The sequence below is a fragment of the Haplochromis burtoni genome, unplaced genomic scaffold (assembly GCF_018398535.1).
Source record: "Haplochromis burtoni strain Fernald_Lab_line unplaced genomic scaffold, NCSU_Asbu1 Contig_250, whole genome shotgun sequence".
Lineage (NCBI taxonomy): Eukaryota > Metazoa > Chordata > Actinopteri > Cichliformes > Cichlidae > Haplochromis > Haplochromis burtoni.
In genome coordinates this window covers 452,878-480,215 of record NW_024582611.1, presented here as the reverse complement: position 1 = coordinate 480,215, position 27,338 = coordinate 452,878, and the positions used below count along the sequence as shown (strand labels likewise).

General features: G+C 38.3%; 3 protein-coding genes across 6 annotated transcripts in view; 2 read left to right on the top strand and 1 right to left on the bottom strand.

Moving 5' to 3' along the window:
• Window positions 1-27,338, bottom strand: part of prdm6 (PR domain containing 6) — a 147,904-nt gene that overhangs the window by 96,656 nt on the left and 23,910 nt on the right. For all 3 annotated transcript variants that reach the window (XM_014338863.2, XM_005938642.3, XM_042227245.1), the window contains exon 5: window positions 13,348-13,475. In XM_014338863.2, the coding sequence (XP_014194349.2) occupies window positions 13,348-13,475 (128 nt within the window). The remainder of the gene's footprint in view (window positions 1-13,347; window positions 13,476-27,338) is intronic.
• On the top strand, window positions 3-3,185 carry LOC121815610 (the record flags this gene model as incomplete). Of its 2 annotated transcripts, none has more annotated exon segments than XM_042227247.1 (8): window positions 3-145; window positions 378-559; window positions 803-939; window positions 1,064-1,154; window positions 1,419-1,751; window positions 1,939-2,113; window positions 2,203-2,327; window positions 2,526-3,185. In XM_042227247.1, coding segments are annotated over 8 exon segments (1,513 nt in total), but the record flags the coding sequence as incomplete, so codon positions are not given.
• Window positions 5,952-12,347, top strand: LOC102291387 (GTPase IMAP family member 8). The gene is made up of 2 exons (XM_005938641.2): window positions 5,952-6,452; window positions 6,783-12,347. The coding sequence occupies exons 1-2, from the start codon at window positions 6,428-6,430 to the stop codon at window positions 9,614-9,616; spliced, it is 2,859 nt and encodes a 952-aa protein (XP_005938703.1). The 5' UTR covers window positions 5,952-6,427; the 3' UTR covers window positions 9,617-12,347.

The following is a 27,338-nucleotide window of genomic DNA, read 5'->3' as shown; positions in this document are numbered from 1 at the left end:
CCAACCAAGTTTGGACTTCCGGATGCTGCTGACCTTGATATTTTCGATGAAACTGACACAGCTGTCGAAGAAGACATTTTTCTGGAGTTACTGGAGGCCCAACCAGACCTATGCCTGACAATACGTGAAAAGATTTCAGATGAAGGTAAATGTTATCATAACTTAAATTTTCAGAGTATAGCCCACTCAATGTAGAGCCAAGTTCTTTTGCTCTTGATGCAGATGACATTGACCTGTCTTCATGCAATATACATGACAGTGGACAGGGCTGGGTCATATTTGTATAGAATGTTGTCTGAACATGAACATTGAAATTGTGTTATTAATGGCATTGTGGAGTAGCCTAAAGAAAGTTAACCAAATCATCTCTCCCAAAGATTTTTGTCCTTTAGCTCATTCCACACCATCCTCCTCGGATACATTATCTTCCCTCACGGACACTATATCACTTTCATCAAGTGACAGTGACCTCAGGGAAAAGGGCATTCCTGCAGGCCGCAGTAGATCCAGCAAAGACAGTTCTGCACCAAATGTTTCTGTGTCAGAGGCTGCAAAAGAGGTAATTGAGAACAGAAAATGTCTTTTGTATTTTTGAGTTGACACCATTTATACTGTAGATTGTTATACAAATTGAAATTCAAAACATGGTGGTTCCCAACTTGCCCTGTATGAAAAAATGTTAGTAGAAGTTAGTGCTTCTTGCTAGATATGTCTTTCACAGGTTTGTTGACATTCCTCTAAACTTTCACCTTTACTGACAAACAAGTTTTTATTGTTATTATTTTCCCTTTTATATGAGCAGATGGTTAAAAATGCCTTGACTAGGAAACCTGGTGGAGAGGAAATTCTTGAAGAATACAATGCCGAAAATTCACTGAGCCACCGCACCCGGCGGCAGCTTGTTAACATATTGGCAAGTGATATGACTGAGAGACATGGGTAAGAGTAATAGTACCTAATAAAAAAGTAAAGATGGGCCATATGGAATATTCTTGTAATGTATACTGCAGTAAAGACACATACTTCTGATTTAACATTGTCAATTGTATTTCCTCTATAGCAGAATTCCCTCCCGTAAGCAAAAGGAGAAATATGCCCTTGGAATAATTACACTCTTTCCCTCATTGAAGGATCCATTTTCTCCAAACGGCTATGTAAGTCATGCAGTGATTGTAAAACAGCACATTATTTAGTTTTCATCATGGAATAATTACATCAGCTAAATGATTTAAAAGAAAAATCTTAATTCCTCTTTCGTAATAACTATTGTCATAAAACTGTATTGAAATTGTGGATGTTGTTTAACATGTATTGCACCTGTTACATGATAATAGTCCTTGGGTTTCTTTTTGCTGAATCTGCAAAGTCTGTAAGATCGCATTTGATGTTTATTTTTCATCTATGTTTAAATGTGACAGGAGCATTTCTACGACGGAGTGAAAGGCACTGGATATTTAGCGTGGCGCCTCAAAACCATGTCCAGGTCTACAACCAAACGGCCAGTGAAGGAAGTCCCAGTGCATCAAGAACAAGGGCCTAAGCGCAGAAGATTAGCAACCACATTGCCTCAGCAACTTGATGGAGATGCCTGCAAGGAGGCCATCTCATTTCTTGTTCACTCTCCTGATGAAGCAAGTGTATTTCAGAAGATGAAAATGACGTTCCAACATCGCCAGGATCTGGTGCATGATCCACAAAGAACTGCAGATGTCTTCAAAACATTTCCACGCTTTTTGGATGTCAAAGGACTAGTAAGTCAAATCACTTGATATTTTCAACTGTTAATCCTTTTTTTTTGTTTTGCTGATGTGGATGGCAACAGTAAAAGATGTGATCATTGGTCATCCCAGTCAGGCTATATCCCATATTGGTCAAAATCACATTGCAATGTAAACAATGTTGAGCACTGTCTCTATGTCCTGTGTGTATGATGAACAGGTCAATCAAGACTTCCTGCTGCTGTTTGGTGCTGAAACAGCCACCAAGTTGCTTGAGAAGTGGGACATGTCATTCAAGCCAAAGGTTATTAAAGAAGCCAAACAGCTGACTCAGTCAACTGACCTGTGTCGTTTGATAAAAGCTGCTGAGAAACCAACAGAGAGTGATGCAAATGGTAGGCGTCGCACCATGCTTGTTTGATTTTAATAATATTTATTTTTACCTGTCATTTTGAAATTGTTTTATAAATTCAACCATACACAGACTGGGACAGTGACATGGCCTCTCTGCTGCTACTCCTTCAACTTTTGCCACCCACAGCTGGACGAAAGAGGAGAACCAAAATAAGTCCAACTGATGCAGCACACAAAATGGTGCACTTTCACAAGGTAAATATGTTGTCTCACTTTTTAAAATCCTACAAAACACTTTTTCAGTTTTTGCACTTTTTAGTTTTCCTCTCCATGAAGTATGTGTCTTAGTATTTTGTAATAAGTTAGCAAGGCACATAATGTCAAACTGAATGAATGGTTCATACTCAGCAAGTATAAGCTAGGCCTATATGTCAATATCTCATTTGTTTTTAGTCATGCTGCAGCATTGATGAACACTTGCAAGCAAGAGATGGTAAACAACCATACATCCTCGCTGTTGGTCGAACCCAGAACAGCATTGACACCTTCTACATCGCAGTGGACAAACAGCTCATCCCCTGCCAAGCCACCAGCTCACTCAGTGCTTTTGATGAACTTTTCAAATCCCACTACGTGTTCAACTTATCTTACGACGAGTCACTGGTTCATCTCTACAGTTTTGTGCAGACCACCATATTCAACATTGATGCCACCTCAACAGATGAGTCACCACGTGTTCGTGAGTTGCGTGCCAAAATGTTGAATGAGAACCATGTTTAAATGTTTTATCTGTCAAACTCTGCATAGCACCAGTCAGGCTTTGATAAGTCATTTGCGACTAGGTCACAGTTTTTATCCAAGCACCAAATTTAAGTTGGCTTGTTCACAAGATGGTTGCAGCCGTCAGTTCACTACATATTCTGGTTTAAAAAAACATTTAAATAGTGTTCATGATGAAGATTGTTGTCAAAGTGGTGATGCAGAACCCTCAGAGTCATTTCAAGCTGATTTTGACAGATTACAAGATACAGACATAGCAGTTGCAGGAACAAGTGTTACTCAGAGCCTAGAGGTTGGGTGTTCTGAAAACAATGGGTCAGGTCAAAGAATTAAGAAAAATTCTGAAGCAATTTGCACTAAAATTATTGGTAAACTCAATGGTAGTGGTTTGGCAAATAGTTTTGTGTCATCACTTGTTTGTGATTTGGAAGATTTTGCTGATGGACTGCACTGTGAGTTTAAACATAAAGTACTGAACGTTGTGCCAACAGAAAATCCTGTTAGATCTCCAGTGGAAAAATGTCTTGAGACTTTTGACAATCCAGTTGAGAAGTTCGACACTGAAGCTAAAAGAAAGTCATATTTCCGTGAAAAATGGGGAATTGTGGATCCAGTGGAAAAGACTTTAGGAATACGCTATGATACAAGGTTAAATAAAAAATCAGGCACTTATGACCAGGTACCAGTAAAAGACACTTTTGTGTACATTCCAATTTTGGAAACAATCAAATTTATATGTCGCAATTCTTATATTTGCGAGCTGCTTGCTAAACCATGTGTATCAAAAGAAGACAGATATGAAGACTTTTGTGATGGGAGTTACTATAAGTCTCATCCATTGTTTTCAAAACCACAGACTTCTTTGCAAATTCAGCTTTATTATGATGACTTTGAGACTGCTAATCCACTTGGTTCCAAACGTGGTGTTCACAAAGTTGGTGCAATCTATTTTGTCCTCAGAAATCTGCCTCCAAAGTTAAATTCTGCATTGATGAACATTCATTTGGTTGCATTGTTTCATGCAGAAGATGTGAAAAAATACGGCTTTGATCCTATTTTACAGCCTCTGATTGATGACATAAAGTTTTTGGAGAGCCATGGCATTGATTTACCCTTCTCATCTGAAAAGGTCCATGGCACTATATGTCAGATAACTGGGGACAACTTGGGGATGCACTCAATTTTGGGTTTTGTTGAGTCTTTCAGTGGACGTTACTTTTGTCGTTTGTGTTTAATTGCAAAACAGGATGCACAGAGTGTGTATACTGAGGATGATCCAAAGATCATCTTACGAGGGAAAGAACTTTTTGAAATGCACTGCAGTGAGTTGCAATCTGATCCTCAAAAGCTACATGTGTTTGGCTTAAGAAAGAATTCTACACTGAACACTCTTCAATTCTTTCATGTTTGCCAGAACTTTTCCTTGGACATTATGCATGATATTCTCGAAGGGGTAGCACAATATGAGATAAAGTTACTGTTGGAATATCTGTCAGACAATTTTCTGCCGAAACCTGCTCTTTTGTCACGGATCTATGCTTTTGACTATGGCTACTTGGAGAGCAAAAATCGTCCAACAAGGGTGAACTTAGACAGTAGTGGTAATAGTATAGGTCTTAACTCCATTCAGACTCTTTGTCTGATAAGAAACATTCCTTTAATTTTTGGTGATATTGTGCCAGAAGGAAATCAGAACTGGACTATGCTATTGCTATTGTTGCAAATAATTAACATCATATTCTCTCCATCTGTTACACATGGCATGACTGTGCTTCTAAAACATTTAACAATGGAACATCATGACTTGTTCAAATTGTTGTATCCAGGTAGGAACATGATTCCCAAACACCACTTTATGTTGCACTACCCAACTTGCATCAGAAAAATTGGGCCATTATTGCATGTATGGAGCATGAGAGGTGAGGCTAAACATAGGGTGTTCAAAGACACCCTTAAGAACTTTAAGAACATCACAGTGTCACTTGCCAAAAAACATCAAACATCCATAGCATACAAGTGGGAGACATGTCCTTTAAGCCATGTTGAGTATGGGCCCTTGAAATCATTTGATGTTGATAGTGAGGAAAATAGTGAAATGATCTCCCTAGGCTTGCCTGCTGTTGCAGAAGAGGCTTTCTCTGCTAATTGGGTTAACATTAATGGGACTGAGTACAGAACAGGATTGGTCATTTGTTGTGGTTCTGAACATGAGATGCCGGTGTTTTGCAGAATAAAAACAATAGTTTTGGTCAATAGTCACACCTACTTCATAGTTCAGAAGCTTGTGGTTGAAAATTTCAGTGAACATTGCCATGCTTATAAAGTGTTTGAAACGGATGAAAAAGATGTTGTTAAAGCAGACTGTATTGAAATATACAAGCCCTTTGATTTGCAAAGTGCTTATGGTGATGATGATGGTCTGTACATTGTGCCATTATTTTTGTTGTGAACGTATGCTGTATGGTGCTTGGAATTTAATATTTATTAAAATGCTTATGTGACCAATTTTATGTTTTCTCCTTTTATCCTGTAAAGGGACTTAACAAGGATTTTCACTGAATGTAACACAGTAGTCATACAGTAATTGCACTTTAATGCATTTTTGTATTCAGACAATTAATACAGACTAGTATTTAAAAGCTCATATATGTCACTTTAAAGTGCCAAAATAACACTGTAAAAGTTACAGAATAACACTCTAAGTGAAAACAGTCAACACAATCCAGTGTGAAAATAAACACTTAAAAGTGTCATAAATAACACCATAGTTGTTGTGTAGTAACACCCTCAGTGAAAAGAGTTAACCCAAGCCAGTGTAAAAGTGAACACTTATCAGTGTCCTAAAACAACACTATAAATGTTAGGTAGTTACACTCTGAGTGAAGACACTTCACACCATACAGAGTGAAATTTTAACACTATGGGTGTTATATTTTTAACACTACAATGGAGTTAAAATAATAACACTTTGCAAAGTGTTACTTTAACTCTAAACCAGTGAGAATTATATAAACACTGGAAAAGTGTTAACTTTAACACTATAGGAGTTGAATTAACACTGGAGATTTTGCTGTGTATGGGCTTGGAGTTGGCCTAGAGTTGGCCGCTAACTATATACATATATATGTGTGTGTGTGTATATATGTATTTTCAGGTCAGGTATTCCTCATCTTCCTCTTGTCAATACCCTTACACATTCTCTATTAGTTTCATTTCAAGTGACTGTTCTGGAAAATCAAACACAGCAATAACATGGTCAATTATTTAAGATAAGATAACCTTTATTAGTTTATTTGACCCACATGTGGGATATTTGAAATGTGTTGTTTGATAGTAGTTTTAGCCCTGTGAGAAAGTCCTAAGCCCTGCTGGAAAAGGAAATCCGAATCTGAGCTTGTCAGCAGATGACACAAACGTCTCTAAAATCTCCTGGTAGAAGGCTGCATTGACTTTGGATTTGATAAAATGCAGTGGACACATTTGTGTTTCAGTGTTATAACTTTTCTTTTTTTTTCCTTCCCTAAAATTCAACAGACACCTGCATATTCTGCTGCTGAACTGAACAAAATAAAAGCATGGCAGGATCAGCATATAGGTCTGGTAAGTGCACAAAATATATATATTTTTGGGGTTGTTTGTTTTTTAAGTTAAAGAAACTTATTCAAATGTATTCATATTAGTCATAAATAAAATAATACCTAAAATGCTCCTTTTTGAGTTTTACAGCAGCTGCTAAATTTTTTTGTGACAAATTAACTGAATATTTTTCAGAGAGTGATCCACCATGAATATGAACTTGAAAATATTTGTTTAGCGCTCTGAAGTCTATTTCAATTTAAACAATGATTTAAAAATAATAATAATAATAATAATAAAAGAAAATTGATTTGTAACAGTGTTTAATCATAATGTTTCTTGTGTCCACTTCAGCATCCGAACTCAGGATTGTGATATTTGGAAAAAACCAACATGAAAAGGCAACTTTAAGTAACTTGATCACTGGTAAAAGAGATTCTCATCCTCTAAAAATATTCAAGAAATCCATTGCTCAAGGACAATGGGGAAAAATGCCCACAACAGTGGTGAAAACCTCAGACATCTTCAGTCTTCCTGTGGAAAAAGTCAGACATGAGATGAAGATGTGTGTGGCACGTTGTCACCCTGGGCCAAATGTCCTGCTGCTGTTAGTGAAACCTTCAGATTTCACAAAGGAAGACAGACAAACGCTGAAGTTCATCTTGAGTTTGTTTGGTCCAGATGCGCTTAAATATTCAATGGTCATCATAACACAAAAGGATGAAGAAAAGAATGTGGCAGTCGATCAATTTATCCAGGACTGCGGACAAAGACAACATAAATTCAACTTTGACAAAAAAAACATTGACTTTGATTTTGAAATACTGATGGAAAAGATCAGTCAAATTGTGACTGCCAACAGAGGAGGACATCTAAATTTTTCTGAAAGCGCAGAGCACCTTGAAATACCTGAAATGCCAAAATCAAAAAATTTAGCACTATTTGGGAAATGGGAAGATGGGATTGAAGAATCTGAGAAACCAAAGCCTCCTGTGAAGTTAGTAATTTGTGAGAGACCTAAAATTCCAAATCTGAAACCTATGAATTTGGTACTGTGTGGGAGGTTTAGAGTTGGGAAGGCATCAACTGCCAGTGCCATTTTGGGAGACAAAAAAATAGAATCTAATTCATCAGCGTGTGATAAAAATGAGGCAAAGGTGTGTGGTCGACTGGTTTCAGTAGTGGAACTGCCTGCTCTCCATGGAAAATCTCAGGAGGAAGCAGTTAGTGAAGCAATCAAGACAGTTTCTCTCTGTGATCCTGAGGGTGTCCACGCTTTCATCCTAGTTCAACCCTTGGATCACCTTACTGATGAAGACAAGAGTGAGGTGGAGACCTTCAAACAAATAATGAGCTCTAAAGTCAAGGACTTTACAATGGTTCTTTTTACTGTGGAGACCGATCCTACACACCCAGGTATTGTTCACTTTTTAAAAATGAACACAGAGATCAAAGAGCTCTGCGAGAGTTTCAGTGGCCGATATGTTATCCTCAACATCAAGGACAGACAGCAGATCCCTCAGTTATTGGATGCTGTGGAAGAGATGAAAACACCATTTAAAGGCTTCAAAAAAGAAATTATTGAAAACCCTTTCATGCACAAAAGCGCAGGAGATAAATCCAAAATGGGAGAGTCAAGATTTGAAAAAAAGAGCCAGGACTGTCTCAGGATTGTGATGATTGGGAAAACTGGAAGTGGAAAGAGTGCCACTGGAAACACTATTTTGGGAAAAGAACACTTCCATTCGAAACCCAGTGCGGAATCAGTGACCGTGGATTGCAAAAAAGTAACAGGAGAGATTGATGGGCGCTCTGTTGCTGTGGTGGACACACCTGGTTTATATGACACGAAGCTGTCCAATGATAAAATTAAACAGGAACTCAGGAAAGGTCTCACAATGATGGCTCCTGGACCTCATGCGTTCTTACTTGTCTTGCAGATTGGTCGCTTTACGGAGGAGGAAAGAAAAACTGTGGAGCTCATCAAAGGTGCTTTTGGCAAGAATTCAAATGACTTCATCATTATCTTATTCACCAGAGGAGATGACCTAAAAAATCAAACAGTTGAGAGTTATATAGAAGAAGACAGCAAAGGATTCCTTAAAAAACTGACAGCTGATTGTGGAGGACGATACCATGTGTTCAATAACAATGATCCAAGTAACCGCTCTCAAGTCAGTCAGCTGCTCACCAAGATTGAGTCAATGGTGAAGAAAAATGGTGGCGGCTACTACACCTCAGAAATGTTCAAAGAGGCAGATGCAGCAATTCAGAAGGAAATGCAGAAGATTATGAAGAAGAAAGAAGAAGAGATAGAAAGACAGAAGAAGGACCTTGAGAAAGAACATGAAAAGAAATTCCAAGAGGCGCAGCTTAAAATTGAACAAGAAAGAGCTGCAAGAGAAAAAGCATTGCAAGAGAAGGAAGAACTCATTAAGAAAGAGGAAGAGGAGAAGAAAAGGATGGAGGAAAAGAGAGCAGAAGAGGAAAAAGAGAGGAAACAGAGGGAAGAAATTCAGCAACACCCGTGGAAACAAAAGGGGAATAAAATTCAATCTGAATCAAAAGAAAAGACAATTACGGGCCAAGATTTGATACAAAATTCAGAGAACATCAGAAAAGAAAGTGAAGTTTGGGGAAAAGAACCAAAAGAGTGGCAGAAGAAACGACTTCAAGATGGCCAACACAGATTGAAGGAGCAAACACGACTGAAAAGGCTCAGAGAAGAATATGAACAGGAAAAGAAAGAATATCAAATCCGAAAAGAACAGGAGGAAAAAGAATGGCAAGAATTACATGAAAACTTTCAAAAGCAAGTGGAGGAAATGATGAAGAAAAATCAAGAGGAAGCCAGAAAACAAGCAGAGTTTAATGAATTCAAACAGAGATTAACAGCTGACTTTGCAGTTGTGGTAGCTACAAAAGAAAGAGAAATTGAAAATATGAAGCTAAAACAACAAAAAACCAATGGCTTCATGATTCAACAGCTGTGCCGAAAAAAGGAAAATAAGAAGGACTTGGATCAAATGAATAAGCGACAAGAAAAAGAAATAAATGAGCTTAAACATTCTTGTCAAGCCGTAAAACAAATTGATGAACTGCAGAAACAACATGAGGACGAAATAGATAAGTGGATCCAGGAACATGTGGAGAAAGCCGGAGAACAACAATTTTGTAAAGTTTTATAAAACATTTTCTGACAGCAGATTTTAAATGGGAGCAAATGTGTTTTAGTTTGATATTTCCCTATAAATTGTGAATATAATATTTTCTTTTTTTTCTAATTTTGAGAAAGATTAAAATGGTTAATTCTCTATGTATTCAACTACCATTAAAGTTATAACTTTCTCTCCATTAATTTGGACAAGAATTTTAAAAATGACATCCTGGAGGTAATAACAAGATGGTTGCCAAGTGACAAGACTTACCTCCAATAAGCCTTGGCAGTTGATAAAGACAACTGAGTTATTTTATGAGTTAATACTTTCTGAGGCAGCTGTCCACAAAGATAACCTGTTTCTTATGTGGCCCCTTGGGAAAATTAATTGCCGACACCTTCAGGAATGTCATACTGTTATTGCTTCAAAATAAGAAGTAATACACTTCCATTATAATAGTTGTAGATTTTATAATGTCAGGCATAGGAGGAATCTTGCAAAGATGCCCAAATTATTTGAAATCAGTTTTGCTGAGACTGATAGTGACAGTGTCCAAACAATTATTAGCTTAGTGCAGCTAAGGCCAGCTGCATCAAAGATACCAAACCACACCAGACCATATGGTCATTCATCAGAAACTTTATTATTTGCATCTTGTAATAATACAAAAATTATTTTCTAAGGAAAGAATGTACATATTTCTTGCTATTCTAGCTCGAATCCTTGATGTATAGTGTGCCAGTGTATAGCAGAACTGTCTTAACAATTTTCCAGTTGCTACTGCATCATAATACATTTGAAGCATACCTTAGAAGCAAGTGCTGAACTTCAGACAGTATAGCTAAATGAGCATTCTATTGTTTTAATCATGTTACATGTAAAGAGGCAAGGAGATCTTTGCAAAATCCTATTTCTTTTTTTCTCCATTTTCATTATATACACTTAGCAGAAGTTTAATAATAAACCAAGTGCACTTTTATTCTTAGGTGAAGTTCAAATTACAAACCCGTAACCTGAAATTCATTGGTATATTACAATATACCGATGTCATTACATCTCTGTGTAAAGTGTGAAAATGTTTGGGTTTTTTTTACCTAGTATTTACGATTATCAGCAGGTTTTTCATAATAAGTTCAAAGGTATGTCTCATCTGCACTCCTGCATTTGAATCGCACGGTATGGGGTTTGATTAGAAACAACTGCAAGACAGTCATTGTGAAAAAAAAATGTAAATGATAGATTCCCTGTAAACAGAATAAAAAATGGCACCATACTAATTCAACTGTGGTTGTGTTTTTCGTTTTTCGTAATAAATTTTCATCTCTAAAAATTGGGAAGGAGAAGAAAAAACCCAAAAGCTTAATTCTCTTAGATCTCTACTCTACTGGACAAGAAAAAGAAAGATGGATAGAGATGTATCAAAAATGGAGAAATAAAAAAGTATATGCAAAAGTTTAACCTTAGTTTTCTTCAACTAAAAGAAACAAACAACTCCTGCAGCTAGAAAACACTAGGATATAAATAATTACATTGTACATATTATTAAGGAAATTTCTGTTGACTTTAATAAATTAATATATACATACTAAAATACATGAATAAATGAAAAGGAGTGAAAACCTCAGACATTACCAGTAGATAAAGTTAAAAACCACATGAAGAAATTTGTGGTTTATTGTCTTCGCTGGACCAAAGGTTTGGCTGTAGTGATGTGAAACCTAATTTCAGGGCAATACGGTTGTGTCTATTTTGGTGTAGATCATTTTAAATACTGCACTGCTGGCAAAGACAAGGAATCAACTAAACCAATCATCAAAACCAGCACACCCAATCTTTGTCTACATTAGACTAAAACATGCCCTATCATGATACTATATGTGGCTCTGAATCTGAACTTTGCAGCTGAAACTCTCATTCATGTCTTCATTAACTCCTGCCTGGACTGCTGCAATGCAAAGCCCTGGACATGTTCTATGTTCAGGACACAGCTGTCAGAATTGTTACCCACAGCAAGTCCTAACAACCTACAAAATGTAACTACAAAGTCTCCTGGTCTTCTGTATCTCCTACAAAATCCTTCTCCTCTTCTACAAATCCTGACACACCCCTGCTCCCCAGTACTTACTGGATCTCCCCTACACTGCATCTTAGACTCTAAGATTTTAACTAAGTCACCCATTCTCCATCCCATACATAAGACAGGTCTTTTGGGGCAAAGCCTTTAGTGCTGCCCACTCCCTGAAACATGCTCCCGTGACCTGTTCATTGAGAAATTTGGCCTTTGACTATTTTCTTTTTCTTTTTTGTTTATAAAGATAAATTTACATTGTGCTTAATATGCAAAAAGCTAAGAGATAAGGAAGGGAGCTAATACATAGTGCGTTTCAAGAAATCCAAACTGCTGTTGTTAGTAGTCGTATCAGTATTAGTATTACATTATTTAGATCTATTTTGAAATTTAGCTGGTGAAGCAATCTATGAAAATATAACAAAGAACTCCAACCATCCATTATCCTTGTCAGGGTCATGGGGTGAGGGCTGGAGCCTATCCCAGCTGTCTTAGGGGGAAAGGCAGGTTACACCCTGGACAGGCTAACACTGCGGTCCCCAACCTTTTTTGCACCACGGACCGGTTTATGTTCAACAATATTTTTATGGACCGGTCTTTAAGGTGTCGCGGATAAATACAACAAAATAAAACGAGTACCGGTACCAAAAATAAATAAATAAAATGTATTCATGACACACAGGAAAAGACACAGGGAAACTGAGGTAACGATAAAAACAATGAATATTAATGATAAAACAAAAAAAACCTGTAAACCATAAATTTCACACCTGGACCTCAACACTCGCGGCCCGGTACCAAACGACTCATGGACTGATACCGGTGCATGGCCTCGGGGTTGGGGACCGCTGAGCTAACACATAGAAACAGACAACCATTCACACTCACACCCACATTCATACCTATGAGTCTCCAATTGACCTAACCCCACTGACTGCGTGTCTTTGGGAGGAAGCCGGAGTATCCGGAGAGAACCCACGCAAACACAGGGAGAACATGCATGCTCCACACAGAAAGGCCCCGGCGTGATGTTGGAACTGACCTCAGAACTTTCTTGCTTTGAGGCAACAGTGCTAATCACTGTGCCACCGCGCTGAATCAGATTTAAAAAATAGAGAAAATACACTAGACATTGTTCAGCTTTTTGTTTGTACATGTATATTGTTTTTGTTTATGGTAAATCGTGACAGTAACACTATAAATGCAAAGAATGTCCAATGATTTTAGCTAAGCATAACTTATCATTTATACAAGTTTATACATATTTACCTTACCTTGACATTTATTATAGAAAAAGTTGAACTAAGGTTTGTGCTTATAACTCACTAACAGGTGTTAGTGAGATTCGTCTTAAAACAAAAGGTCACAGACAGAGTAGAATCTCAGTCCAACCCAATAATTAAAGGTGGTTTTTTTTCTGAAAAAAGCACCACGTCTTGGTGACACCTTTTAGTGTATGCATAGTAAAATATATTCCGTGATTAGGTGTCTTTTTGTAATATTTCTGGGAAAATTATATTTACATTTTTAAAGGAAATCCAAATCAAATTTTATACAGAACCAGTCTAAAAAACTTGCCTTTGTTTTAAGTTACTCAATATAAACATGCAACAGTATAAGTAACTGTTCATTGTGTGCTTTGAATCTACACTGTGAAAAATGAATACAAATAACATGTAAGACTTGCACCTACCTGTACTGTACAACCATCATGTTCTGCTCCCCACAGTGTCTCGCACAGCGAATATACCTCATCCAGCTGGATTTACTGGGATCATTACCATCGATGAAGTGCTGTAACGTTCCCTCTGAATCGTAGATCTGGAAACACAAATGATCAGAGTTGAAAACAGAGACATTAATTCAGGATAGTATTGATATATCTGAAAACAGACACCCTTCAGAGTTAGAGGTAGTACATGTATCTTTTTCATCCATAAAAGAAAAAATGTCAGATACGAATTACACACAACTAACTTTTTAGTGACTGTAATTGTAGCTACTGTAATAACACCTTGACTGTAAATGTTAATTGTATAGATTGATATACGTATTTAAATCTACTTTTACCAGTCAAATAATTTAGCTCATTTTCCAAATTGGCAGTGAAACCAACCTTACTTAACTAGGGCAGAAAAATGTTAAATATAATAATTATTAGTTTTAATTATTTAATTATTTTTATTATATATTATAATCTTAATCTTAGGGCAGCACAGTGGCACGGTGGTTAGCACTGTTGCCGCACAGCAAGAAGGTCCTGAGTTCAATTCCACCATCAGGCCGGGGTCTTTCTGTGTGGAGTTTGCATGTTCTCCCCGTGTTTGCGTGGGTTCTCTCCGGGTACTCCGGCTTCCTCCCACCGTCCAAAGACATGCACTTAGTGGGGATAGGTTAATTGATTAATCCAAATTGCCCATAGGTGTGAATGTGCGAGTGAATGTGAGTGCAAATGGTTGTCTGTCTCTGTGTGTTGGCCCTGCGACAGACTGGTGACCTGTCCAGGGTGTACCCCGCCTCTCGCCCCATGACAGCTGGGATAGACTCCCGCAACCCTGAAAAGGATAAGCGGACGCGAATGGATGGATGGATGGATTATAATCTTATAGCTCAGTGTAAATCCAATTCAAAATAAATCTGAATTTGTATATTTGCCATTACAATCGTATCCTGTTAAAAATCAGGTAATAATAAACAAGGTTATTAAAGTTAACTAAAACTAAAGACTCAAACTAGAAATAACCACTCTTTGTGTGATGGTTTGACCTTTAGGGATGTTTAGGCGTTTTGTAGTTTTGGTTAACATAAACAGTAAAGCAGGAGGACGAACGCTAATGAACGGAGGACTTTTTTCCACTCGAGAAAAGTTCGTGTGAGGGTTCCCAATGGTTAGGGGCAAATGCAATCGCATGGCAGCATGCTGTAAACGGACCAAACGTCAGTCAGGAGAACCACCGAGATAATCCATCCACAATACGAGGTTAGTCATTTATATACTTCTGTGTGGGCTGGGCTGTAGTTACATCTTAAGGGTTTAAAAACTGAGCTATATAATGATTAACGGTAATAAAAACCGTGAGGAGTCGACATTGATCACTGACTGTTATTAGGGGCTTGTTGAGATTAAATCGAACAAGATACAAAGCATTAAACATATTAAAAACACAGCAGCCTCATTAAATGCAGACTACTTTGGGCCCGGAGGCAGGATTCATCACGTTACCGGTCATGGAGGCTAACAAGGGCTGCCCAAAGAACATGTGGATTAAGACATATCGCTTAAAAAAGTTTTGGTTCTTTACAACAAATGCTCTCAGTCGCTGTTGCCATTGGCAAGCAGTAGCCGCATAGACACCAGTTGGTTGCCCTCACTCTCTCATCCTCGTGCAACGGATTGTTTTCATCTTCATCTAAACTAGGTACTGGTAGACTATTTTCATTCTCTCTCGGTTTGCTCTGGTTCAAACTGGAAAGTGTCACGGGTTGCCGGGGCAAGCTGTGTGTGGATTATTTAGGACCCAAGATGCGGCAGCTCTGGTGCAAGTGAGTTTATTAACCAAATGTGGATACAACAGAGATGGCGGGGGTGAACATGAAACTAAGAAAACCTAAACTGGGAAAAACTAACAGAAACTAACCAGAAACAGAGATGCAGGGAGGCACAGGGAAATACACAGAATGACGGACGGAGAGACGCAGACGAACCAGCCACGAGGACGAGGTAACACATACTATAAATGCACACACCAGCAAACAGGAGGGCAACACACCTGGAAGACATCACAGCTGACGAGGCAGGGGAACGTAAACAGAACGCACTGACATCAGACAGGGACCTTCAAAGTAAAACAGGAACGCATACACGCAAAGACACAGACTAAGAAACGCGAACTAAACACAGAGACCTTACTACACAAAAGGGGATACACCGGCAGGGATGACACCAAACAGAGGGAACACAACTAAACTCTGGGAAACCAAAACACAACAGTCATAATACATAAAACTATCAAAAGTAAAAGTACAGCAACCAAAAACACTGGGTTACTGACCCAGGACCATGACAGAAAGGTTGAACAGAAACCATTTCCAGTGTGCTGTTAACTGTGAACTGGATGCGGTGCAACCGTATGACGTCACTACCCAGAGAAGTAAGTAACAAAAAGTTAGTAAGTAAGTAAGTTAAGAAGTAAATAAAAATGGCGGCCTACTGGTAAATCGGTTTTATATAAAATGTGCTTAAAAGGAAAACATTTGGCGTATTTTAATACCACATGTGTTACTGAAAGCACAGTACATATTTTAGGCAAACAACTCTTAATAGCCGGGGTTCCCTTTAAAAAGAAACATAAATTGTACATAGATGAGAATAAGATTTCTAATGAAATCTAGAAGATTATAAGGTGTGGGGCGATTGTGGCTCAAGAGTTGGGAGTTCGCCTTGTAATTAGAAGGTTGCCGGTTCGAGCCCCGGCTTGGACAGTCTCGGTCGTTGTGTCCTTGGGCAAGACACTTCACCCGTTGCCTATTGGTGGTGGTCAGAGGGCCCGGTGGTGCCAGTGTCTGGCAGCCTCGCCTCTGTCAGTGCGCCCCAGGGTGGCTGTGGCTACAATGTAGCTTGCCATCACCTGTGTGTGAATGTGTGTGTGAATGGGTGGATGACTGGATATGTAAAGTGCTTTGGGGTCCTTAGGGACTAGTAAAGCGCTATATAAATACAGACCATGAAATTTTGGAAGTGACAGTTCTAATAGGACATATTAGAACTGTCACTTCCAAAATTTCATCCAACATTGAAATTTATCTCGGTGTTTAAGATAGCATCTCTCGTGACAGGGAGTTGCAGATTCAAATGTGAACTGAAATGTTTTTTTGTTTTTTTTTGCTAATTTACGATTTATAGTCTGATGATGTATCAGCCTCTTTTCATAAGAATGAACCCTTGCAACTGAAAACGATAACGAGTTGTGCACTTGCAGCTCAGACAAATAACTTAATTTGATTTGAAATGTTTTAAACAAGCTTTTGCAACTACTCATTAGGCTCTTATCCACAGTCAGCTGGAGCTGTGATGATTACAGCCTGCTGGGCGTTAAACATTACACAGACCTGATTTACACCTGCTTAAAAGCCTTACAGCTCTGTCTGCCAGCTTTAACATCGAGGCCTAAAAATACTTTTTCACAGCAACAGTGGAAGGCTGCACATCAAATAAGAAAAATGGAGCTGAAACGTAAACCAAACAATGGTCCATTAAGAGGAAGAAGCAGCTTGCTTTTTTTCCTGTTGCTCCTGGCTCAAAGATGAGATCTCTCAGTCTGTTCCCCTAAAGAAAACCACAAGTCCTACTTTTAAACGGAAAACGTTAAAATGAAATGTTTGAACTGGTGGGAAATTTGCTGATCACATTCCCCAAAGATTTAATGTTTCTTGTATTTATAATGACCCAGTGACCTCTAGTGCCACCCTCAGGCTCAATGATTTCATTCTCTATTCAAGCTTTCAGTTCCTTCAACAACAGATCTTTTTGTTGCATGGAGAGTCTGAAGTTATCATTTTACATTGATTTGAGAATGTGTAACTTAAAGGATCACTACTATTACTGGACCGATGTAAATGGTATATGAGAAGATGACATCTAGATATCTGCTGCAAAGGCAACAGGGATGAGACAATTAAAAATGAGTAAATAAATCAACAGAAATCTGAAGAGTGCACAGCTAATAGTGATCATAAGCACTTAAAAGCAGTCGATCTCCCTTAGCCTCCGTCTGTGTGTGTGTTCATTATTAATCCATCCCTCCGTCCATCCGTGGTAAAGATGCAGTGTGACTGTATTGAGGCAGCGTTGAGTGTGTTTATAAGGTGATGACCTGAGCCAATAGCCTGCCTCTCTGCTGTCCATACAGCCAACAAACAATCAATGCAGTAAATGACTGTGAGAATCAGAGGAAACAGCTTCATTTATTATTCTCTGTATGTAAGCACTTTACTGTCTGTCGCTGTTGGACTGCCTGCACACTCTCCTGCCTTTATCCGAGTCTTTGTCCATTTCACATAAACTACTTTATATGATTAAGTGTACATTTTTTTCTAGGTTGTTTATCTTGTGGCCTGAAACTCTTTCCATGTTTACTCTGTTTTACATAATTAAGACACAAAAACTTCCAAATTAGCTTTTTTGTGCTATGCACAAAGATGTTGAGTTTTCTATGATAAATACTATTTAATTTATGCAGTAAACCTTCACATGAGAAGCTGGTGAAAAAAAAAAAACAATCTATGATTAACGCAGTTACAGACTGTATATAAAGACTGTGTGAGGCATGATGGCTTTGCCCATTTGTTTGGGGGAATTTTATAGCCTCATTCTCATATTTTTTGGGTGGGAGGGGGTGGAGGAGATTACTATAATTAAACAGAAATGGTTAGTTACCAACTTTGGTGAGCTCGGTTAGCACGCTGCATTCATAAACTATATGAGTGCAATGCAGAGACATAGACACCTGCTTTTTACTGCCAAGTCGCATCCCAAAAATCATTTTTAGTTCATGCACTATAATGTGAAAATGTTTATTTCTGCTGGATATTTTTAATATGGGAATATATAAGAATGAACTCACTTTGGAGTCAGCCTCAAGTGGACATTAGAGGAACTGCAGTTTCTGGCACATTTGTTTTTCTTTTTTTCCCCCTTTTAATTTTTTTTTTTTTTTTTTAAATTCCAGGAGGTAGCCACTCAGTAAAGTTTGTTTTGTTTTGTTTTAAATAAATGAGGGCTCATAATTATTGTCTACACCAACAATTCTCCTGGGGATGACTGATGAGGTGCTTTATTTATAATTTTGCAGCATCATGGAGATTAGAAGCCTTATATATTTCACATTAAACATCAGTCACTTTCAAATATCACTGTTCTGTTCTACTCAGAAGTTTACTTGTTAATTTTATTTTAACATTTAGATTTTCCAGAGTAGTTTTTAAAAATTTAGCCTGCTGGCTTCACATTCACCGTGTACAGTAGTGAATGAGTGTCATTAAATAAGTGTTTTTTCATGATATTTTTGTTTTTTGTGGGGTTTTTAATCTTGTTTCAGATAATGACAAACAACAATGACGTATCCAGCACATTTGTTTTCCCTAAAGCTTTAAAAATGCACAAAGCAAAATATACAGGAAAGTAGTTCAGAAAATATATTAAAACTTGTTTCGGTATTAGTCCTCTGCATGCTATGATCCAATGGTGTCGTGCACTGTAGGATTAACAGCACTCTAGTCTGACTCTTGGTAAAACTGACCGATTAGCTGAATTCTATTTTTTGTTTTTGTAGACTTTTAATTTTTGTTTTCTTTTTGTAATTTGTGTCCTTGCCTCATTGAAGCATTTTGAATTTCCTGAAATGGTTTTAGCATTCATTTCTTGTCACGAATCTGTGCTGATTTAAAGTTTTACCCTTGCTATTATATTATGTCACTTTCTCATTGGCAGGGCCAGCTTTTGCTGAGTTTACATATGACATCTGAAGCTCCAGTGAACTTGGGCCTCTCAGACCAGCAGCTGGTTTCTAGCTCGATGCTGTTCTGTCAAAGACGTTTTGGCCGCCTGTGTTTATCAAATCCATCGCTACAAAATTCCAGCCATAAGATAAACGGCCAAAGAGAAAATGTTGTTTAGCTGAACAGACAGAAAATGTTGCAAACATTGCCAGGCTGCCGGATTGGCTTCACGGCTCCAGCTGTCATTTTTCCATCTGAGCACAACAGTCGTCACAAAACGAGACTTTTTTTTTTTCTTCGTAGCTTCAGTCTGTTGAAGCTAAATAAATTCTCCTTGTTTGACCCTCAGTTTGTTCGGGACAGATGACCCTTACAGCAGCACACTGGTTTATTTTCTCACACTCAGACCACACATAATACATACTATAAGTGCTGCTTCTGCAGAAAGCGCAGTGTCTTGGGAGCTTTATTCAAAGAAACTGCAATGACTAACACGCCATTTCATCTTTGTTTAATCTATTGAATAATTCTATGTAGTTTATGAAACAGTAGAAAAAGTTCACACCACATCATATCCACACTTGCCTTGTTTTTCCGGACACAGCAAAGCTTTCCATCTTATTCCCATGTATAAATCTGCAAACGCTGGAGTTTGACAGCTTTTCATCACAATTATAACATTTTAAGATTTTATCTTTCAATTCTGGTAAAAATCCTGATAATATTGAGAAAGCCATGCATGACACACTTTCATGCGGTAAAGCACTATGCTCTGACAATACACTTAAAGGTACTTATTTAAATTACCCTCTTTCACCACCAAGAAATTACATTTTACATATAGGTATGCAGTATGAAGACATTTCCTCCCTTTAAGGTTTTAGATTAATAATGTAACAACATACACCGCAGCTCTAATGCAGCTTCATCTGATATCTGTTCAACACAACACATTTGACATTTATCAGTAAGTGGTTGTTTTGTTAATACCTTTAGTTAATGTTGCACAGAGTGCTGCAGAGGAACACTTTACTAGGACATGTACAAGCTGTGGCGTAAAATCCACTTTCAGACATTTCTACTACTATTTCACAATTTTGTTTAGAGAAGGATTGTTCAGATCTGCTCCTTACTTTGAGTATTGGATGTTTTCTGTCCTTATTATTGTGGAAAGTGTGGCAAGTTACATAAAGTCAAGCAAAACTGATTATTTAGCTTTAACTTTTCAATAGAGCTGAAGTGGAGGGTGAGAGAGCCTAATCTATCTGCATCCGCCTCTCTGGCTTTACAAGAACCAGAAAACTGGAGGTAAGAGGGGAGAATAACACACACACAGACACACACACACACACACACACACGTGCAGACGCAGAAACCAGTGACAGCTTGTGTGTCTTTTTAAGAGAGTGGATTACAGCTCTCTCTTTCAGTCATTGATCTCTGCTGTCAGGTCTTCACTTACTGCTCTGTCACTGTCCACACACACACACACACACACACACACACACACACACACACACACACACACACACACACACACACACACACACACACACACACTATACTAAATAGATGCTCTTACTTGTTACCCTGGAGCATGGATGTATGTAGCTTTCATAGATTAAATATTTAATAATTAATTTTTGCTTTCGAGCTCAGGAATTTGAATTTGGACGTATTTGTGATTGATGGCTGTTAATGAGGGACCTGCACAGCCTCAATCAACACCCTGGAATGCACACATACACACACTCTCTCTCTCTCACACACACAGACACACACACAGAAGGAGAGACTACAATTTACCAACAGTGTTTTGACCTTCTGACCTAATTACAGAGAGTAAATCTTCTCCTTGTCTGGGCCAAGAGCAGAGATACTCTGTGATGTGTGTGAGTGTGTGCATGTGTGTGTTTACAGACAGGAATGCATTTCAGCTATCAGTTAAAAACACTTAACTGTCGCTCTGAACCTACACTGGCATGTAAATGGCCACTTCGCCATCAGACGACGATATGAGTGAGACAAGTGTGTGCGTGCGTTAAATGCATTTATCACTTTGTGTGTGTCAGTAAGTCACTAATGCAGCTGTGAGTTATCATTTCTGAAGGCGTTACGACACTTCCTCTATCACACACACACACACACACACACAAGCATATGGGAGTGCGTTTGAAGCTTTTAACAGAGAACAGTTTTGTTTGTTATGAAATGAAGCTAATATTAGGTGATATTTGGTGTGACAGTTCAGTTTTTCCATCTTCAGTATGTCAACACACACGCACGCACGCACGCACGCACGCACACACACACACACACACACCAAGTGTCAACAGACTTCAGAGTCTGAATTCTCTCTGCAAAACAACAAAAACTATTTTATAACGGACCCTGTATATGTAATAAGTATAAAAAACAAAAACATACTTGTAACTAATTAAAACCCCTGGACCTGGATAATTAATACCATAACCTTTGTGTTCTTAAAGGTCTTGGGGGAAAAAGGGTGGAAGACTGACTTCAGGAGTGAGTTATGATTGCTGGGGGGAAGACTTTTGCATCTTAACAATGTTAGATTTCTTTGAAAATGTAAATGTTCTATTTAGGCCCCAAAACACTGCAAAAAAAAGGGGAAAAACCCCAAAACAAACACAAACACACTTGAAACATAAATTTCTTTGTTACTCAAAGCAACGTGTGGTTACACTGAAAATGAACACTACCATTTTATGGTGTTAAATGATGTGTAAAAAAGTTAGGGTTAAGGTCGGGGTTAGAGTGCTGCTCACAGCATGAAAAGAAATAAAATTTAAAGATGAGGGTCCTAAACAATTTCCTTAACACCATCTTACAACATAACAGTTTCCCTCTTTGGGGGCACTTTATCTATATTTAAGATCTTTTAATATATGCCATGTATCCAGTTGAATAATTGAGTTTGAATCATTTTGAATAGATTTTTTTTTTGTCAAAAGTAAAAAGCAATGACCAATATTTACTGTATGTCCTGAAAGTAGCCTTAAAAATGTAAAAGTTAAAATAAAAAGGTGCAGTTTCTCTACTGTGAGTTGATCTTGTCCTGCACTTGGGGCTAACTCCAAAAGTGAGTTAATCTCCATTGACTTTCATGTTAAAATGTGCAAATTTAATACAGAAATAAAAGTGCTTACAGTTATTATTATGGTCTTTACAACTAATGTCCCCCCTTTATAACAACTGAGTCCATCTCACCTATTAAAGGGCAATTTTTTTTAATAACCCAACCATTTCAAACTTATGAAGGCTTAAGGTAACAGGTGTGATTCCTGTGATTGACCTATGCGTTGCATCCACAGCTTTTATGACATCCCATTCTAAACAGATCCCTCCCTTGGCAGCTCTAACAGCTTCCATTATTCTGAGAAGGCTTTGCACAAGATTTCAAGCAGCGTTTGTGGAAACTTTTGCCCGTTCATCCAGAAGAACATTTTTAGGGTCAGAGTTCAGGGCTCTATGCAGGTCAGTCCAGTTTTTCCACACTAAACTTATCCAACATGCCTTTATGGAACTTGTTTTGTGAACTGGGGCACAGTCATCCTGGAAGAGAAAAGGGCCTTTCCCAAACTGTTCCCACAAAAATGGAAGCATAGAATTTTCCAGATTGTTTCTGGTAAGCTGAACCATTAAGAATTCCCTTCACTGGCGCTAAAAACACCAGGCCAAAACCCAGATCAAGATCAATGATCAGGGTAGCCCAACTTTTGTCTTTATGGTGCATCAGCTAGGCCTCATCTGTGTGTGCTGTTGGTTCATTTTGGAACATTTTAAATACAATTATCTGACAAATAATATGGCATAATGTATCATATTGCCCACCCAGGACGTTTGTGGGGGGTTTCTGTGAATAAATTCCTAGTGTTTTTGTTAATTAGCATCAATTAACAGGAAATTAACCTTAAGTAACCAGCCAAGCATGCTAGCGACTGAACAACTTAATACCCCACCATCTAATCCTTATATGCTATGATAACTTCTAGCTCCAAAAAAACCCAATATGGTGGTGGTAAAAACAGAGGCTTCAAAAGAAAAAGACCCAGAGACACAATGGCTGATTCCACTTATTTATTTCATAATATACACACACAAAACACTATGTAGGTTTTTTTTTTTTTTTGCAAACCTGCAAAGTTGAAGTAACTGCAAGTCACAAGTCACAAAATGTAATCGTGGTATTTATAGCTGAAAACAATAAATCACAGATTTCCCTCTGAGGGGTTTTCCAGACTGTAAATCACACAACAAATCAGCCCTCAGACCCTTCATGCAGAATTAATGACTGTGCAATAAGTTTTAATATTTTTGTTTTGATTCAAGATCTATCACACAGGTAAGGAAATCGCAGAAAGGTGTATATATATATATATATGAGTGACAAAGCAGTTCTCCCAGTGAAAATACTACAGCCAGATGACCAGACTTCCTGCGATGTTATATGAATAATGAACCAGCTTAACCTGTAAGTTTCCAAAAGCTTTCAAATCAAAACTACACAGTGTGTAATTTAACATCATTTGTAATAATTGAACTAAAACATGAGAAAGCTTATATGCTAATAAGTATGTAGTCTTGATATGGTAACATTAAACCACAAACGCTCTTCTTTTATTCAGAACTCATTCTGACCAACCACATGCTTTTCTCATCAGCTGACCACATCTGTCAGCTGTTATAAAAGACAAACATCAGCCTCAGAAAAAGTCAGCCTCTCCACCCTCTTCTTCTTCTTCTTCTTGTACTAAACGCACCGTTTTCTTCTTCTCGTTCTTCTTTTTCAGTCCAAATCCTGTAAAACTGTTCCTGAGAGCGGATCAATGCTTGCACACTTCACTTTTACAGCTAATCAATGATTATCCGCTAATTCCACTGTTATCTGCTCTCTTCATCTGCCTCCTCCTCCTCCCTGTTATCTTACCGTGTCTCCTCCTCCTCTGTCCTCGCTCACACTGCTCTCCTCCTTCACCTCTTCCTCCTTTTTCTAATCTTACTATAAAAGATCTCTGCATTCACAGCTTGCACAATTGACTTGATTACAGGACTGTGGGGCCGCGTCTGCAGTGATTTTGCATCTCTTTTGTCATTTTTGTGTCTGTTTGTGGTCATTTTTGTGTCTTTGTGGTCATTTAACCTCTCTATTTGACTATTTTTCTGTCACTTTGTGGCAATTTTATTCATCTTTGTGTTCACTTGTGTTTTTTATGGTGATTTTTGATCTTTATATAGCCATTTTGTGTGTTCGTGGTCCTTTTTCTCTTCATGTTCACTTTGTGCCCCTTTGTGGCCATGTCTGTGTCTTAGTAGTCATTTAAGACCTCTGGTAAATTTTTGCTTCTCTTTGCGCTCATTTTGTGTTTCTTTGTGGTCAGCTGTGTTTGTGCAGGCCTTCAGTAGCCCTACATTGTCATTATCTTTGTCTTTGTGGTCATTTTGACTCTATTCATATTCCTTTAGTATCTTTTTTTAGTCATTTATTCATTGTTACTCTGCAATTGTTTTGAATCTCTTTGCCTTGATCTCTTTTTCCTCAACCTTAGACAATACGTCCCATAAGGGTAGTGTTCATATCTGTAGACATTTGATTCTCCTCGTTATTGTCACTCTGTTAAATCTTCGATAGCCACATGATTTATTCAGCCTGCCAAAAATAAATGGAAGGTTAAATAAAGCCACAGTCCTGCTTATTCACCCAATCTGACACACTGCTATTCAATCGTTCAGTTTCTTTAAAAACACAACATGTCGCTGAGGGGTCCATTTTTCAGCACTAAGCCTTATAAACTGTGCTGCCATTGCTGCCATCACCACCGCTGCCATCATGCCCAAGAGCAACAGTCTGGGCCTCTGCACACAGCCAGAGCAGCCTCACCATCTGAAACTGTGTTTTCAGCAAGCAGCGAGCAGAGTCATAAATCTGAGGGCTAATAATCGTTCAGAGAAACGGATAATATTTGGATAACCGACCCTGATTCACCTCAACGTCAACAGCAGAAAGTTCTTGTCTGGAAGCAGAGGTGCTGCTTTCTCACACAACAGTAAGAAGCAGAGGGGGGCAGCAGCCCACCACCCAAAAGGACAGAGACCACCACCCATAGGAACACCTTTGTCTGTGCTGCAGTCTATGGCACAACTCAGCTCCTTGCAACAGTCCTGTTGACCCAAATTAGCCAAACCATAGCTCATCTCCAGCAGCTCTTCATCATGCTTTACTCTTTCAGCAATTTTTTTCAAAATTTGAGTTGACTAATGATTCTTTAAATGTAGTTTTAAAGTCTTATGCGACTCGCAGTCTTAAGTGTTTCGAGTGGTCAGTGAGACTGGAAAAGTGCTCGATATGATGCGTAAAGGTTTTTGCAGAAATGTGACAACCAAGAAGACTGCAATAACTTCAATAAGGAATCTGCTTTTTTACTTTTAAATTTTAAAGTTTTGGCTCTAAAAAAAAGCTCTTGCCTCTTTTATGCCAACGTGTTGCCATTTCTGCCTCTTTGCCTTTTAAGAGCCACCCTCCATATTTGCAGGTTTAAGAGCGAATTATTAATGGGCAAAGTATGTGGGCTGCATCTGCCAATCATTGGTAAATTTATTGCAGTAGCCCCTCACTTAGACGTGGTTTCAGAGCGTCCAAATTTAGGACCATTTATTTTGTTTGCAATGTGTGAAACACGGTTTAGATTGAGCATTGTCTGCATCAGTGGAAAAGACGTAAACAAGAGTAGCAGTTCCACATTCCATACTAATGTGGGGCATAATCGCTGCATTCACTGAATCCATTTCTTCACGGTCAAGAGTTCAGGTTTTTCTTTTAATTTGTCAAAAGTCTATGTTTGTATGTCTTAGCCTGAAACATTCTAATCAGACAGAAACAATAATTTTAGAATGAGTCAGTTTTTCCATGCACACCATGACACTTTTTTTTAGCTATTATTACGACAGAACAGGAACGCCGAGAGAGAGCAGGGGAAGACATGCAGTTAATGGCCCAGGGCGGATATGAACCCGGGCCTTATGGCATCTGGGTCACCAGCTCAACTAGGTGGGATAGAATAGCACCCACAACAGACGAGTTCAGGCTTAAAGCCCTATTTATTAAAACTAAAAAAAAGACACTATTTATATCATCCACGCCTCATTATTCCAGGCCTTCATTTATATGCAAGTCACCTATCAAATCTCAATGATCTAGCCAAGTTTGAAGCACAGATTTAAATTTGTGAAACCTTTGTATAATCATAATCTTGTTACAGCTTTGTTGGATAAAAGTAATTTATAAAATCAGCTCATAAGTGCTAGCACAAACACAAAATTTTGAAAGTTGCCCAATTTCAAACTTACCAATGTATTTGGCCAGGCTAACAAGCATGCTAACATGTTTGGTCTTGTGGCCTTCAGAGCATGAACTGCTTGCTCCTGTCACTGTGCCACTCTGATTTCGTCTCACCCCTGAAAGTCTGATAGCTCGACCACAGGAAAGGCAAAAGTCGGGAAAGCTAAAATTGTCTTTTTGGATAATAATATTGAGAGATTGGTGGTGATTTCCCTTATCACATTTCTGAGATTTGCATACCATTTTCTTTTCTGTTTTTATAAATGCTTTTTCACACTTTGTGTCATTTCCACTCTGTCTTTTCTATCATTTCTTCTCGCGTCTTCTTCCTATAAAGCCCTGCTGTTTTCCAAAGAGCTAGATCAATAGAGTTCAATCCTCCCTTCAGCAGCTGTCTTCAAGACCCAACCCAGAAGACTGCCTATTGCACATTATGAGGCTGCTTCAGCATCCAGCTGACCCATCTGTAGCCATGACCTCTGATGCTACTTCTTAAAACTGACCACTGAAAGAAAATCCCAGCGTAACTGAGCTATTTCGAGGATTTAAAAACTTTCCAGTAAATTAAAACTGTTTTACTTGTTTTAAGCTCCAAACTGAACAACAATCTCTCACTTCCTTCAGGGCATTTCTAAAAAATGTTTTTCCCGACACAAATCATAAACAAAAAATGTTGTGAAAAAACTGGAACGCAGCCAGTTTGATGATTTTGAGCAACCACCAATTACTAATAAAATCATAGGGATAGTTGTGGAGAAGGCAGACATGCGTGCACACACACACACACACACACACACACACACACACACACACACACACACACACAC